The sequence below is a fragment of the Anabrus simplex genome, chromosome 2 (assembly GCF_040414725.1).
Source record: "Anabrus simplex isolate iqAnaSimp1 chromosome 2, ASM4041472v1, whole genome shotgun sequence".
Lineage (NCBI taxonomy): Eukaryota > Metazoa > Arthropoda > Insecta > Orthoptera > Tettigoniidae > Anabrus > Anabrus simplex.
Window position 1 is genome coordinate 1023792864 of NC_090266.1, and position 18239 is coordinate 1023811102.

The 18239-nt window shown below is 40.0% G+C and overlaps 1 protein-coding gene across 1 annotated transcript in view; it reads left to right on the forward strand.

The window, feature by feature from the left end:
• The window catches only part of LOC136864648 (peroxidase), a 331409-nt gene that overhangs the window by 248728 nt on the left and 64442 nt on the right, over positions 1–18239 (forward strand). The window contains exons 9-10 of the mRNA XM_067141918.2: positions 672–801; positions 1017–1176. Coding sequence (XP_066998019.2) covers positions 672–801; positions 1017–1176 — 290 coding nt within the window. The remainder of the gene's footprint in view (positions 1–671; positions 802–1016; positions 1177–18239) is intronic.

Genomic DNA, 18239 nt, shown 5'->3' on the forward strand with positions numbered 1-18239 from the left:
CAGTGTTCCGAATTTTAGACAGGACTTGCAGATGCCCAAAATGTGTGCGAGGTGGCTGCTACATCAATCAGTCGAGGTGCAGAAGTAAACTTGATACGAGACATGTCGTATTCTTCTGGAGCAATTTCATCACGAAGGAGACGACATGATAAATCGAATTATGCCATTGACGAAACCTGCTTCTAATTTACCGGTACTTTTCAGTTTGTTTTATGCATAATGAAACAATGATTTCTATGTACTTATTTCGAATGTCACTCGCCGTTAGCTCCTGAAACTGGACCCAATTTGGCGCTACTGTTCAGAAGCACATTCCAGTGGCCTTCAGACACATGTAGTGGATTTCGTTTTCTGCACCTTTATTTGAAGGTAGGCCTAATACAGTTGTCATGGCACAGGAAGTGGCCCCCATATTATGTACAATAAATAGTAGATTCTAAATTATGTCATCGATAGCAAAGAACGACAAGAATTTTAATCATTGTTTCATCATTATTTATTGTAGTGTAAGGACAAGAGTGTTCCATACAATATACAATAACTATAACGTCGTGTAGATGTTCAATATAGTTTCATTACGTCAGATCTCTTTCCTTTTAAAACTTTCCTTCTCTTCAGTGTGAAATCTGTTTCTTTGGTAAGTCTAAACACACTGTTGGCACTCATTTCAGGTGATGACTACTCTCCACTGCAGGAAGATCCGAATGAAACGTACAACCCAGAACTGAATCCCAGTACCATAAATAGTTTTGCTGGAGCGGCGTACCGCACTTTCCATGGTTTGGCTCAAGGAAAACTGGAGTGAGTACGATAATGACTTCGTATAGCCAAAGCGCAAATAAGTAAGTTTCCATTCTTAAATTTGAGAATTAGGACGTTATTTACAGCTAATTATGCTACATTTTTGTAATTAACCTGAAGAGGTATCGAATTCTGAGGCTTCGCGTTTTGCTTTGCTCTACTATGCGACTGTAAACTAGTTCTTATCAGATTCGTATATTCCTACATGCTTCCAGGCTGGTGGAAGAGTCTCGATTCTCCATTGGATGCATCCATCTTATGGAGTGGTTCTTTCGTCCATCAGTGGTAGAAACACCTTCTGAAAACTTGGACCTCCTGTTACGAGGTCTTGTCTTCCAACCCAGCCAGAGTGCTGACCCTTTCTCTACCGCTGCGGTACGTAGTTTATCTTTCATATAGAAATTAAAATCTACCTGTATTTCAGTTTCAATTTTAATGATGTCCGTGTAATAGTTGTAACATTTATATTGTTATTTTATGTCATAACCCAATATATTAATTGACTGGCATGTATTTTTATTCCCTTTTAACGCTCTACTAAGTTCATCAAGCTTGTTCACTTGTGCAAGATCAGCGTGGACGCGGACATTATTCCGAATTTATCCCCTGCTTGATCTAGTAGTTCCCCCAATTGTTTCAAGATATTAATATCGAATGTTCGTGTATTTGTTTCTTTTTAATAAGCCTTAACATAGATTCATTTTTGTTGAGCTTAGTAATTTCAGGTGAAATAATAGCCATCATCATTCACTTTTGTCACAGTTTAAGTAAATTGTATCTTAATATATTTCGTTCATTCTTAGCAATCTAGTAGCGTTGTCTTAACAAGAAGAGTAGAACACTTATGTAATAGTTTGGTTTGAGGTTAAATGTGAATGACTGATTCATGTTGGATTAAGACGACAGAAAACTTTGTATTCCCATAACTTTTGTACTTATTGCACTCAGAAATGTTGGAAGATTTACTCAACATTCCTGTGTTTACTCAATTATGTAAGGAATTTCGATGCCAAGCTGAGTAGCTTGACTTATATCAGCCTCGACAACTGCCAGGAAACTGGATTGGCCATCTTTCAGACAGGTATCATTTGCTACTGACAATTTCTTTTTAAGATTGCGCTCAGCTACTTTGTTAGCCCGAGAATTGCAGGAAAAGTGTATAATATAACTCAGAATTCTAACGTTAATATAGTGTATTTAGCGGTATGCTGATTCATTTTGAGAATTTTTCTTTGATCTCGAAAGAAATATTCACAGACGATGACCAACATTAGGTTCTTAATTGTTTCTCATTTATTTATGTTTGAGTAAGTAGTCGACTGCGTTTTCTATGCCGAACCACAGTTTTCTTCCCCAAGTTTTCACGTTTAAATGAACTAACAATCGGTTCGGTTCATTTCCTAATATAAGCTGTTGAGACATCATATTTTTCTGTAAGAATTCTGTAAAATCTCTATCTATTTTTTTTTTTTTTTTTTTTTTTTGCTACGGGCTTTACGTCGCACCGACACAGATAGGTCTTATGGCGACGATGGGGATTAGGAAAGGCCTAGGAGTTGGAAGGAAGCGGCCGTGGCCTTAATTAAGGTACAGCCCCAGCATTTGCCTGGTGTGAAAATGGGAAACCACGGAAAACCATTTTCAGGGCTGCCGACATTGGGGTTCGAACCTACTATCTCCCGAATACTGGACACTGGCCGCACTTAAGCGACTGCAGCTATCGAGCTCGGTAAATCTCTATCTAAGTCAGGCTGAGTAGCACTTAATGTCGCATGGGTTAGGCATTTTCTGAATAGCATTTAATGTCGCATGAGGTAGGTATTTTGGACTGAAATTGAGCTCGAAATGATGACTGTACCGATTGCCTTTACTCCTAATGATTCTATATGGACAGAGCCTTCTTCAGGAAAAACTTTTGGGACCTAACAAGGGATTTAACAAGTTGCTTTTAGAGAACAAATTTTTAGGAAAACGCCAGACAATGTACTATGTAAACACAAGAAAAAGTACTGCATATTCAAATATCCATGAGGCCACATTCAAGGTTCCTGCAGAAACCCCATTGTAACAAATTCATTTTTGACTTTCTACCCAGTATAAATGAGTGCGTAATGTCCATAACTACGTCCTTCAACTGGAAATACTTCCTGTAAACAATTCCTGTTTCTCTCAGTGAATTCACAACGTGATTATAACCGTGCCGGAAGCTTAGATCTGATACGGTACCCCATGAAGTAATTATACCCTTTTATGAGATAATTTGGACGCACGAGATAGTTACTTTCTGGATAACTGACATCGTGCAGTATACACTTAGAACGTGCACTGACGAGTTACAAGTAAAGCGTTTCGTAAGAGATATACAAAAAATTGAAGTTCTCAGTGCAATCGTGGCCTAACGAACATTTTTGGATGGGGTGCAGTATCGGTCCTTAATTGCCTAATCTCAGTGTCTGGAACAGCCAAAGCCGTTTGCTACCAACATTCACGATGTTTCAGCACAACTACATTCTTGTGCGCCGAATTTCGGGGCCATAAACGGCTAATACAGGCCGATATCGCACTTCATCCAAAAATGTTGGTTGGACCACTGTTGCCTTATTTATATAAGCCGACTTCCGGAAATTGTGAGAAAACTGCTGAACAGATCTCAGAGTGCAACCCTTCATTTTAAAACGTAAATTTGAGAGTCTTCAATAAAGAATAGTCGCTGTGAGATTTTCCTTCACAATTTTCTTTGCGTGTTTTAGCGCGATGGTCACTGACAGTAGCGGCGACTAAGGGGGCGAGGGGGGCAGTCGCCAGCCCCCCCACTTTGTGGAGAAAACATTGCATTTTTATTCCATTTTAGCCGGCTGAAACTAGTAATTATTGGAATTATTTTTTAAAATGTTCGAGCCCCGTTATCTTATCAGCTAGCTCTTTAGTTTATTTTCTATGATTATTAGCGGAAATACGTACAAAATGTCGTTCGTCGCGGCTAACCGATTTGCATAACGCCTCATTAAGCAGTGGAGACGTTGCATGTGCTGTGAAAAAGGGTAGCACGGGTATTTCCCTTTGCCGAGATCAAGGACACTGAGGTATGATTCACCGATTGTCGCGCGCAGTCATCCGTCTAGCGTTCGACTCGTTGGCTGAACGGTCAGCGTACTGGCCTTCGGTTCAGAGGGTCCCGGGTTCGATTCCCGGCCGGGTCAGGGATTTTAACCTTAATTGGTTAATTCCAATGGCACGGGGGCTGGGTTTATGTGCTGTCTTCATCATCATTTCATCCTCATCACGACGCGCAGGTCGCCTACGGGTGTCGAATAGAAAGACCTGCACCTGGCGAGCCGAACTTGTCTTCGGACACTCCCGGCACTAAAAGCCATACGCCATTTCATCCGTCTGGCAGTCTCTTTATTGTCTGTTAGTTTCTTTGTATGTAGTCAAATCTATATAAATAAAAATGAATCGCTAAATGTGTTGCTAAGCGCAAAACTCGGGAACGGCTGGGCCAATTCGGCTAATTCTTTTTTTTTCTTCAAAAATTCGTCCAAGTCCGAGCAAGGATTTTACGAAGAGAAAAATTGGAAAAAATGCCAGGAAAAACGTAAAAGCCCCATTTCTCTTTTTACATTCAAACTGTTCGTTTCTCTTTCCATCTCCTACGTTTGCGCTTAGCACTGTCCTCCAATCCAGCGCGTTTGCCAAATGTCCGTAAATCTCAATGTTATCGGTTAAAACGGGCGAATATCGGATTATGTACAAATTTTCAAGCCGCATTTGATACCGTTAACAAAAAATGGTTTACAAAATAATTGAGTGCGAAAATGTTAATATAATGGAATGTTACTTCAAATGCAAAATCTTCATTGCATAAAACTTATCATGTCATAACTCCTATTTTATGTTCAGTATATTTGTAATTTTTTTTGTCCGCCTCTGTGGTGTAGTGGTTAGCGTGATTAGCTGCCACCCCCGGAGGTCCGGGTTCGATTCCCGGCTCTGCCACGAAATTTGAAAAGTGGTACGAGGGCTGGAACAGGGTCCACTCAGCCTCGGGAGGTCAACTGAGTAGAGGTGGGTTCGATTCCCACCTCAGCAATCCTGGAAGTGGTTTTCCGTGGTTTCCCACTTCTCCTCCAGGCAAATGCCGGGATGGTACCTAACTTAAGGCCACGGTCGCTTCCTTCCCTCTTCCTTGTCTATCCCTTCCGGACTTCCCATCCCTCCACCAGGCCCCTGTTCAGCATAGCAGGTGAGGCCGCCTGGGCGAGGTACTGGTCATTCTCCCCAGTCATATCCCCGACCAAGAGTCTGAAGCTCCAGGACACTGCCCTTGAGGCGGTAGAGGTGGTATCCCTCGCTGAGTCTAAGGGAAAAACCGAACCTGGAGGGTAAACAGATGATGATGATGATATTTGTAATTTTTTCACTGCTGGTAAGGGAACATTTCAGCTCGACGTAGATACGTTAGTATTTAAATTTAAATGATAAGAACATGCACTATTTGTGTCTCTTTTCAGTCATGTTCAGAGATTTTTATGTGCAGGCACGAAAAAGTCAGTCGCTGGCCAACTTCTTTGCTATTGAATTTGCATGGGGGGGTCAAAGCGAGGCAAATGGTCTTCAGATATGGATGTTATTTTTAAAACAAACCCCAAGTTCTTATCTCGCTTAGTTCTCAGTTTGTGACAGAAAGAATGTCTCCTTGGGTTTTGGTTTCGCGCGGGCCGGCTGGCTGGCCGTCTGGCTGCCTCGACTGCCGGTACGGATCTCCCAAACAGTCGCATGCAGTGTCGTGTCAAGTTCATCGATTTCTTTGGTTGATTGGTTTATTTTGTGTGCGCTTCCATATACAGTATACTCATTTCAAGACTCATGCCGCCTATCAGACACGGGCGGAGCAACTGCTGTCGAAGAATTCTAAATGCTACAAGCCAAGCTAATTTTCAGTCTAATCGGACTGCACAACAACGTGAAGAGCGAAATGAAACTGAAAGGATTCGAATATCACAAACCGGTGCAGCGCGTCGTTCAGCTAATAATCTTGCAAGTTTGAATCGAGCTGCTTTCAGTTACGATGTTTCAATTGACTACAGTGCCTACCAATGGGTTGCTATTGGATCTATGAACTCAGTTTGCCAAAAGTGTAAGGCATTGAAATACAAAAATGCTAGTTGTTTTACGTCGCACCGACACAGACAGGTCTTACGGCGACGATGGAGCAGGAAAGGGCTAGGAGTGGGAAGGAAGCGGCCGTGGCCTTTGGAGCAGGAAAGGGCTAGGAGTGGGAAGGAAGCGGCCGTGGCCTTAATTAAGGTACAGCCCCAGCATTTTCTTGGTGTGAAAATGGGAAACCACGGAAAACCATTTTCAGGGCTGCCGACACTGGGGTTCGAACCTACTATCTCCCGGATACTGGATACTGGCCGCACTTAAGCGACTGCAGCTATCGAGCTCGGTAACATACAAAAGTGAAGCCGCTGGATTGTGTTGCGCAAATGGCAAAGTGAAATTAGTGCCACTGATTCCACCACCAGATCCATTGTACTCATTGGTTTCAGGAACAGTTTCCATACATTTCCTTACAAATATGCAAAAATATAACAACTGCTTTCAAATGACTTCATTTGGAGCAACAAATGTACTTCGGGACAATTTCATGCCAACTTTCAAGGTAACATTTAACATTACTTTCTTTTAACATATAACAAACAGACTTATCCCCCGTATTGCTTTGTTTATTTTATTTTATTTTATTTTATTTTATAGTTTTTGTGACAAAAATAATAAACCTGTCCTTAATGTACAGATTTTGAACTCGCTGGATTTGCCAGGATTGCCGCCTCACATTCTTGAATTAAAGGTCGGATCAGTGGTCATAATGTTACCACGGCTAGCGGAGAAAACATTACTGAACTACGTGATCGAAGCAACCATTCTAACGGGGAAGTATAAAGGAGAAGGCGTTTTGATACCACGCATCTCTATGATTCCGACTGACATACACGCATGCACATAAATGGTGTCCGGGCGTAAACAATCAACACTGCCCCACTCCAGTACTAAAAAGGAGGGGAGGGAGTGAAGGAGTAGTGTTGTAGGCCACTCCTGTACAGAGAGGAGGGGAAGAGAGTGAACGGATAGTGCTGAAGGCGCAGTGTGTGTATTGCTATACATCCGCCACTGTATCCATTTCAATCACAACAGTCTTGTAGCGGGCTGTCTACCTGCAGAAGTGCGCTAAGCGAAGAGGTGGAGAAGGCCATGCTTTGTTTATATCGGGACACCATTTCTGTGGTTGCGTGTACCATTTGAATTTAAACGACTGCAGTTTCCAGTGCGGGTCGCTTTTGCTATGACCATAAATACATCCCAGGTGCATTCCTTGAGTGTTCGCAGCATTAATATTGAAAACCCATGTTTCTCGCATGGCCAAATGTATGTTGCCTGTTCCCGTGTTGGAAAACCATCGACTTTGTTTGTTTACGCGCCAGGTAACAAAAAATATCGTGCACCTTAAAGCTTTACAATGAAAAATATCTTCATAGTGTTCACTGGAATCAGTGTTTTCTGTGATAGTTATTTCCTACGAAGAAAGAGGAGTAACTTTTGCCACATTATCTTCACGCCATCAATTTATCAAATTACTTGATTTGCAATGGGAGATAATTATGGCTCTGTGAGGGATTTGAAGACCTGCTGAACAGTTCCCATCTACGTTACAGTCAATCAGGGTTATTTCTGGGTAGTGATATGCTGTGACCTATTTCAGCATTTCCTTATTCACAATCAAGATATTAATATTGCAGGTAGTGAAAACACGTTTTTCCAGTAGTTAGTTACTAACTTTTGGTAGCAGTAGAAAATTAACTCATTTGATGTTGATAATGTAGTCATTTGCATTATTCTGATTTTTGCGTGCGGTACAGACTGACTTTCAGTTCGTTCCGTTGTCATTTATGTTTGAGAGAACGACGTCTGTCGGTCAGCTAGTACTAAATGATTTTTGATTGCATAATCACGCCGTACATCTGCTTAATTGTAGTACATGTGTGAAAGTGTTACTCTATAGTCTAGTATTGAATCTGCTGTTACCGCACTTAAATTGGTAAAACCTTTACCTCTCTGTGAAAATTCGCCCAGAGAGCATAAAAAATGTACCACTTTGTAGCTTTTCTTCCAGTTTACGTGCATATACCCTCCCTCCCCCCCCCCCCGTCCGCTATTTCACACTAAGCCAGGTACTCTTTGTTGACCTAATTTTGTTTCGCCCCCCCCCCCCCTCCCCCACTTTTAATTCCCAGTCGCCGCTACTGATCTCTGATCTTTGTAAACATTGTTGGAAACCACCGTATGACCAACATTTTACAAGAACAGCAAAAACTGATAGCGAGAAAACAATGCAAGTTATCTGTAAACACTCAAACGGAAGTGTAATTACGTTAGGCGTGTATCAAAAATGCACTGAACTTGAAATTACTTCAAAATTGGTTCTCATGAAAATTGGAAAAACGTTACTTACATAACACTGTTTGATCCAAACAATACGGGTTGTAAAAATAATAAGGAAACGTGTAACCTGTCAAATTGTTATATAATTAAAAAGAAACCACTGTTGTTATCACATGCATTTCATAATGCAGGCTTATAATCGTTTCAAAGTGCAAGATCATACCGTCAATGTTAACAGTAGCTCGAGGGCACACTCTTTCGTTTGACAAGCCTCCGTCTGGTTCCTAGCAGTCACATATCTCTCTATTGACATCTTGCTCATTGTCACCAACAGCAGTTCCGGCCTCAACAATGTGTGAGTGTATGTATGTTGGGTATTCAGCCCGCAGGCTGGTTTGATCCTCCATAGCTACGCCAACAGCTGTCATAGATGGCTTAGGCATCACTGAAGGGGCGTACCAGGGAAATGAGGAGTGAGGTAGTTTCCCGTTGCTTTCCTCACCGAGCCAGAAGGTGCTCACATATCAGTCTGCCAAGCCCACTGAAATACACGCACCAACCGACCCTATGAGTGATAATTTCATACCATTCATAACAGGGACTGGCTGCAGAAGTAATGGTATTACTAGCATCGCTCATACCTCAGTCACTTTCATGTTGTCAAAGTCAATCAATCAATCAATCAATCAATCAATCAATCAATCAATCAATCAATCAATCAATCAATCAATCAATCAATCAATCAATCAATCAATCAATCAATCAATCAATTCTGATCTGCATTTAGAGCAGTCACCCAAGTGGCAGATGCCCTATCTGCTGTTTTCCTATTCTTTTCTTAAATGATTTCAAAGAAATTGGAAATTTATTGAACATCTCCCTTGGTAAGTTATTTCCCTTCCTATGAATGAATATTTGCCCCAATTTGACCTCTTGAATTCCAACTTTATCTTCATATTGTGATCTTTCCTACTTTTAAAGACGCCACTCAAACTTATTCGTCTACTAATGTCATTCCACGCCATCTCTCCACTGACAGCTCGGAACATACCACTTAGTCGAGCAGCTCGTCTTCTTTCTCCCAATTCTTCCCAGCCCAAACTTTGCAACATTTTTGTAACGCTACTCTTTTGTCGGAAATCACCCAGAACAAATCGAGCTGCCTTTCTTTGGATTTTTTTCCAGTTCTTGAATCAAGTAATCCTGCTGAGGGTCCCATACACTGGAACCATACTCTAGTTGGGGTCTTACCAGAGACATATATGTCCTCTCCTTTACATCCTTTACAGCCACTCAGCCCGGCAAACCATTATTTAAAAAGCCGTTTCGTATAACACGGAATTATTTTACAACAATTGGCGTATCGGTGATTTCGTATTTTTAAATACAAAAAAGTGCTTCCCCTGAGAACTTTAATTTTTTGACTTATTTTTTTATTCCCTGGCATGAGTGATACGTGGATTAAGCCCACGTTTACGGCCGAGTGCCTTTCTAGACGCCAACCCTATCTGAAGCGAAGTATTCACTATTGCATATTTCTGTAATGGCTGGTAGTGATGTGTTGTATGTAGGGATGGAGATGTGTGTTAGGACGAATACAAATACCCAGTCACCAAGCTCGAGGAAATAAGCAGACGCGGCTAAAAACCTCGGCCCGGCCGCAAGTCAAATCCGGGGCCCTCTTTATCGAAAGCCGCCGTGCTGACCATTTAGACAAGGAGCCGGGCTGTGTATACATTCAGAATCGCGTAGGTGTACTTACTAAAAGCAAATATCGTCGACCTATTATCTTTTGTTTATGACTCATCATTGCTACCAACTAGTGATGGGACTACCGAATGAAAACTACCGAATTATTCGGTAGTCGTCAACTAACGTTACAACCGATTGTTCCCGTTTACAGTCGGTTTTTCATTCGGATCACAAATTACAATTGTTTCCACTAGTCAGCGCTTAAATCGGCCTCCTCTTTCGTTATGGAGTGAAGTCAGAGTCATTTATTATCGATGAATAGACATCCGACTCAAAGTTGTATAATGATAGATGCAATTTTATTATTGTGCACTTTATCAATAGATAATCGCGTTATATTTTTTATAAATACTCTCCATATACTGACCATGGACCTCTAATGACTTAATATTAACCTTAAATGAATGGAATTATTTTTAATTTAATATATGCACTATTACTTGGTTCTAGGAAAATATGTTTGCAATGATGCCCACAGGTTTTGTTACGGGGCTGAGGTCTGGGGACTGTGGAAGCGTTAAAATTTGCTCGCGAACATTGTACTGAAGCCATTCTGTTGTTACACGAGCAGAATGCTTCGGATCGTTGTCTTGTTGAAAAACAAACGAGACCTCAAGATTTAATTTCGCAACACTGGCTATCAAATTTTCACGGAGTATGTCCACATATGCCGTGGCAGTCATATTATCCTCAACTTCACACCATGACATGACCTCTGCCATTCTTGACAATTGGTACAATGTACTTACGGTAAAATTCTTGAGTAGGTTTACGCCACAGGTACCTTCTCCCATCAGATCCAAAAAGTTTGAACTCGCTCTCATCCAACCTTCTTCCAGTATTCCATGGGTTTGTTGAAATATGCGTGAGCAAACTCTAGTCTTTTCACCCTATTGCGCTGGTTAATGAATGGTTCTTTTCTTGTCACTCTGCCTTTTAAGCCATGAATGTATTTCCTTATGGTTTGATGTGTTACTTCAATGCCTGTTGCTGTTGCGACGTCTTCAGCAAGCATTCGGACGCTCACACCCGAGTTCTTGCGCGCTTGTTGTACTACATTTCGCGACTCTCGGTCCATTAGATATCTAGAACGTCCAATTCTTCGCATATTCGCCGTAGATCCTGTTCATTTGTATTAGTTACAACAAACTGTACACCAGCATGCAAATCTTTCAGTTTTTTGCAAGGTTTCGGTAGCGGAAGTCCGTCTTATCATAAGGAAACTATTTTTTTTCCTTCACAACAGTCTTCAGCTCACCCGATTGACATCCCATTCCTGCCCACAATTAGTTCCAGACACTAATACTCACTGTTTTACAGGACACACGATGAATGATTTGTTTACAGCCATCAGTCGGCGGCGTTTACGTACCATACATGACTACGATCTAATTACATGAAAACTTTGTTTACGTGCCGTTAAACAATACTTTATTGTAAATCAAGGAATATAGTGCGTACACCCACTGTACGTCACAATTAATTACGTCAAACTCTAGTGCATCTGTAGTGTTAGTGTTAGTACTTCCCGTTTGTGCACCGTTTGAAACCATATATGTATGAATACTTATTTTACCCAGTGTATAAAGTGGGAACAAGATGAATTTGTAATTTCCATGGAAATGTGTCCTTAAAGATTTTTCAGTTATAATTTGGCAGTATTGTGTAGAGTTCACTAGATCCTAGAGATAGTCCTGGTGAAAGTTACTCACGAATGTTTCAAAAAAAGAGTTTTAAAATTTGATTTACAATGGTAGATCTTATTTACCCAGGAAATTAAACGCAGTTCAAAATGCCACGTTTAAATGTCATCCAGTCTGACCAAGAAATCACCGCGGTGGTCTCGATGCAGCGCTCTAGCTCCTGGTGTTTTAAATTTTAGCGATATAGGACGACATTTCTGAAAGTTCAGTGCTTATACAGCATTGCAGCAAAACTACTTACCAGAATACAAAAATTAATAGGCCTATAAATATTACAACGAAATGCAGTCGTAGTCCTCAATCACAGAAATATAGAAATGACAAATAAACCTACCTCTTTACTGCAAGCTGGGCAAAAGACTACCTTTCCACCGGTAGTTAAGTTGGGATCGCCAGTGAACCACTGCTTCAGACAGTAGAACTTGGAATATTTTTCTTTAGGCACTGTCGAACACACTTCTTCAAAGCAGATCTCAACACGATCTCAGGTCAAAGCGTCCAACAATTCTTAGCGTGAGGGAGGTAGAGTGTATGGGTGTTTACAACATAGTTCGGTATTGACTGGTTCTCGCATATCATCTTGGAAGTAGGAGGGGTGGAAAGCTTCTAAGTCAAATTGTTCCTTGTTTGCTCTGAAGGAAATTCTCCAAGTGCTATTTCTGGAAACTTACGAGAATTATCCGTACTATTAGTGTGGTAAACAGATGTTGAAAAACGAGAAAATAATTCTCTTGACCATAGTAGATAGAATATAATACATAGGAAGAAAATTGGCTTCTTCAAAAGACTGTCAAAAGGCATTAAATAGGTAATTATATTGAACTCCAAATAGGCACAAATACGCATAATTAAGCCAACTAATTCTTGCTAATGAAAGAGCTTAAAACGGTTTTATATCTTTGAAACCTACGCTTCTGTACACAGGAATAAAATAGGCAAATAGGCTAAATAACATCCCTTCGCATCACATTGTTTCGCTAAGTTAAATGTTGACTTATTACTATAAATGTGAACGAGGTGTGTAAGGGTACCTTCAACAATTATTGTATTGAGGTTACCGTTAATTGACTAGCGGATTTAATCCCACGCTATATAATTTGACTTCAGCTTTACATTTGATTGTATTATTCTTGTAACATAAGATTTCTGCGCTACGTGTGTTATTGTGACTTAACATCCCCTCTTTTAAAAAATTTCTTCAATTATGCTTTGATCGTCCCTTGTTTATTAATTGTAATATTATCTAGTGTACTTATGGACGGTGCTGAATATTTTATTTATGGGACTCTCCCTAATTTTAAATTAATTTTGAGACTTCGTGCTTTCATTTTCAATGTTTTTCTTCCCTTTAATGTTTTGGTTATATGATAATGGATAAATTATTAGAACTCAATGTAATCGTTTATTAAGGTAATGCAATTTTTAACTAAGCAAATATCATATATCTAGTTAAGGCTTCTACTATAGTTATGAAACTTGAAAAGTAGCATGTTTGACTGATTTTCTTGCGTTCTTCAAATGCTTTTCTTTTTCATGTCCGCACTTCTTTTGTTTACTTTTTTGGGGACTGTGCCTATTAGGCAACTGTCCTCTTACAATTTTTGAAGGTTACCTGGTTTAGTTTATGTGGGTAGGTTATTTTTTTGGAGAGATTGTTGTTTGATTTGATCTACGATAATGTGACTGTGATGTTGGGCACCATTTTATTCCCTTAATTATGGAAATGTTGGAAGGTATTATTGGAATTATTTATCGTGGTCTTCTGTTTAGCCGGTCCAGCGGTGTAGGGGTAGCGTGCCTGCCTCTTACCTGGAGGCCGCGGGTTCGAGTCCCGGCTAGGTCAGGGATTTTTACCTGCATCTGAGGGCTGGTTCGAGGTGCACCCAACGTACGTGATTAAAATTGAGGAGCTATCTGACGGTGAGGTAGTGGCTCCGATCTAGAAAGCCAAGAATAACGGCCGAGAGGATCCATCGTGCTGACCACACGACACTTCGTAATCTGTAGGCCTTCGGGCTGAGCAGCGGTCGCTTGGTAGGCCATGGTCCTTCTGGGCTTTTGCGCCATGGGGTTTGGGATTTGTCTGGGTCTTCTGTGTGGAAGAACTCATGAAGTTTTCTTTCTGTATAACTTAAATGATTAAATATTTTAGTATTATTATAGATTCAAAGTAGCCTCCGTGGCTCAGACGGCAGCGCGTCAGCCTCTCACCGCTGGATACCGTGGTTCAAATCCCGGTCACTCCATGTGAGATTTGTGCTGGACAAAGCGGAGGCGGGACAGGTTTTTCTCCGGGTACTCCGGTTTTCCCTGTCATCTTTTATTCCAGCAACATTCTCCATTATCATTGCATAGCATTTATCACTCATTAATAAATCACCTTGGGAGTGGCGACCCCATTGTAATAACAGCCTATATATCTTTCATTCATTACATCCCTGACCCGGTCAGTGACTGGAAAACAAGGTGTAGGTTTTCATTTTCATTTGCATATAGATTCAAAGCCTTTGGAATCTTACTCCGATTTGTCCATTTCAATTTTTTCATTTTGTTAACTGTCTGGGGAGGACTATGATTACTATAGGTATTTTAAAACTACATTAATTTAAATGATCTAATAACATTGTGTCCGGCTTAAAGCTATAATAAAATAACATCTCATAACTTGAAATGTAATTAATATATTTACTCTAAACCGCTTTCTACAAAGAGACTAGCTCAATATACTTTTTAAATGTTTACGTGACAGCAGTTTCTACTGCGCATTCGAATACCTACGTGGTTACATAGAGAGCGCCAATAGCCATGTGAACTCCACGGCTGATGTCCTTTGTGATTTCTCTCGTAGAACTCAAGTCTTTTACGCTTGTACGACGTCGTTTTCAGTAGGCGTATCCACTGCGACGAACTGACGATATTCCCACATTTGTATCAATAAGTAATTGGACAGACGCCTGAGCCAAACGAGCCGTTTTTTGAATGCAGGGCTACTCACCAAGTACATTTTTGAAGGACTGAATCATACGCCCATTCTTCTTCATCGAACCAACCCTTAATGGAAGAAGCGTTGTACCACAACTTCCTTGTGATATGAACTTCCATCAGAATGGCGCGTCGTGTAGTTATGAAGAAATTGTGAGATTTATTGGATCATGAATTTCCTGGGCGCTGGATTGGAAGGCTTTGATTGGGTAGATCGTGGGACACTATGGTCAAAAAATGAGTGCAATTGGACCGGCCAAAATAGTGACTGAATGGGCGGCCATATTTCTAGAAAACATACCTCAGAGAATTAGAGTAGCTTAAGAATTATCTGATCCTGTAATCATTGAGAGGGAAATTCTTCAAGGAAGTATTATTGGAGCTTATGTTTTCTTATATACTAGCTGATGTACCCGTGCTTCCCTACGGAATTTTACATTATATACAGAATTCTAGGTTAGGTAGTGTTCGCGTTGTGAGCAAGATTGTATTGAATTGCATAGCTCTTTTAATGTTACCCTAGAAACGCGACGGGGAAGTCACCAAACATCTTTTCTCATATGAAGACTGAGTTAGGGAATTTTCATTATAATGGTAGACACTCACTCTCCACCTACATTTTTAAATTCTCAGAAAGACTGTCCGAGTGGTTTTCCCAACTGAAATGAACATACTTCAATGAACATACGTCATTACAATGACGTCAGTAGGAATGGCTCGATTAAATGCAATGCCTTCATATGAAATACTCGATCAAATGAAAAAGCACACATTTTCTCACTTTTAAGGAACGGGACTACGCTAACGATCTAAGAGTCCAAAGTTCCAGAGCTGGAATGATCAAAGCCGCAGACAGCCGTGATCCGTGAACACTCTTCGTTGTTTTCGGTGGGGAGGTGGTGGAATGGTGGAGATTCCCAAGGCAAAAACTATGCCCTTTTACTAATCTGTTTCCTAGGAGTACCCGATGAGTCGGAAAATCTAAATTCAAACACTAGCAGCGGGAAAATCTATCTGACTTGGAGGCAAACTTTTCCTCCAAGCCAGAGGAAAAGCCCCCTCTTCACTGCTAATTTGGAATAAAATGAATTTAGAATGTAATAAAAGTGAATAGGAAAAAGCTCTTTTCAGGGTTGAATTTTGAATTATTTAGTGAATTGTGGTGCTATAATAGGCCTAAATTGTTATTCTAGACCAGGCCATACTACTACAACTACCATGTGAGCCTCTGCCTTAAGTATGCACACTGCTCATTCAAAACAGCGCCTCAGAGTAGGGATAGAATAGTTGGAATATTATGATGAACCAGTGTGTTACGTACCAGCTGTATCAGAAAATGTATGAACCAGAGGAATGGCATGCTAAAGAAGAAAGTTTTCTAACTCCCCAGCTATTTCCCGCCAATATTCAGTCAGACTGTTGTACTCAGTACGCAGCAGTAATCCCATCTATCGGAGTTGAGAGGCAGCATAAGAGACAAAGAACATCACAACAAACAGTGGTCATTGTAATGTTACTGTTGATCAATGTTATGCACTTTCGATATTGTAGACCTTCACATTTAGTTTTCGTCCGACTCTGGAATACCACTCTTACCATAGTCGGTACGGTAAAACTGAATAAAACATAAATGATCAGAAATTGTGTTCTCTATAACTTTTGTTACGTAATACTTTCCGATGGACCAACAACATAAGTATTTAAAAATTGCATTTTAGGCCCCTTACCCTAAACTACAATTTCAACCAGGGTGAATAAATGTGTTTATACCTTAGACTGTTGTTTCTTATTCCCCGACTCTATATACTGATTTTTATTAAATTTTGTTAACCCATCTTCTCGTGGTTCGGCGTTGATACGGACTTAGCAAAATAATTATAAATTCATGAATATCTGTGTTATTATAGCAGGTAAGGTAAAAATGTATAAGACATAAATGGTCGGAAATTTAATTCTGTATAACTTTGGTTAAGTAGTATTTATCGATACGACCATTAATAATATAAATATTTGAGAATTACATTTTAGGCCTTCCCCTAAACTACCATTTCACTCAGCGTGAATAACATGATGTACAATCTAGATTATTGTGGATCATTCTCAGACTATGCATACCAATTTTCATTGAGATAGGGCCACTCATAACGTAAATATTTAAGAATTAAATTTTTGACCTTCCCTTAAACTACCATTCCCATCAGCGTAAATAAAATTATTTATGGCCTAGATTGCAGCGACTTATTCCCCGACTTTGCATACCGATTTTCATTAAATTCTCTTTAGCCGTTTTCTAGTGATGCCTGCATAGACAGACAGACAGACAGACAGACAGACAGACAGACAGACAGATAGACAGACAGACAGATATAAATTACGGAAAAGTAAAAAGTGCATTTCCTTGTTACTGTGGACATGACCGATACATAAATACCATTCTTTTTTAAATTCTGAGCAATGTACAGACAAAACTCTTATTTTATATAGATATAAATGACATGAGTAAAGAACTGGAAGTAGAGATAAGGCTTTTTCGGATTATGCTTTATTGTATAGTGTAATAAATAAATTACAGGGTTGTGAGGGATTGCAAAGAATACATCGAACAAGTGGCTGCGCTGTTTGAATGACGTAGGTGCAAGTTTGCAATCGGGTTTCGGGTTTCGAACCCCACTGTCGGCAGCCCTGAAGATGGTTTTGCGTGTTTTCCCATCTTCATACAAGGCAAATTCTGGGGCTGTACCTTAATCAAGGCCACGGGGCTTCTTTCCAATTCCTAGCGCTTTCCTGTCCCATCGTCGCCATAACACGTATCTGTGGCGGTGCAACGTAAAGGAACTTGTACATAATTGATTGATTGATTGATTGATTGATTGATTGATTGATTGATTGATTGATTGATTGATTGATTGATTGATTGATTGATTGATTGATTGATTGATTGATTGATTGAACGCATGCCATGTACACAGCCCTCTTTTGTTTCAGCATGAATAACGATCAGTCACCCACCTCAGAATAAACACATCTAAACGAAGTCTAACTGTTTATGTCTCGCAACATTCATACACTGACTAATTATTTCAGCTTGCCTCAGGTTGAGACCGTCAAATACAATACAAACCTAATCAATAAAAAAAATTGCTTTTATCAAGTGATATTTCTGAAGTTAATTCTTGGTCTAAAAATTTATATCGCACCTCAGCGAGAATAGTGACTCAACTAAAAATGAATGTTTTCTAGAAAACAATTTTAAAGGTTTAAAACACCATATCAAATCAAGGATATTACTTTATCAAATTATATCTACACGATCAAATTTAGCATATATTGCATCATATTTTCACAGAGCTTCAATGAAATAAATCACAACTAAGAAGTGTCAGTATTCTTGAATGATATTACCATCCTGTCCACTTTAATACCCAATAACAGGGCAACTACTGTGAACACATATCAGGTAAAAAAGCCCTCTTTTGTTTCGCGAGTAATAATGACCAGACATCTGCCCTCAAAAATAGGTTAACAAATCACTGAAACAATAACTCCAACATTTTGCGG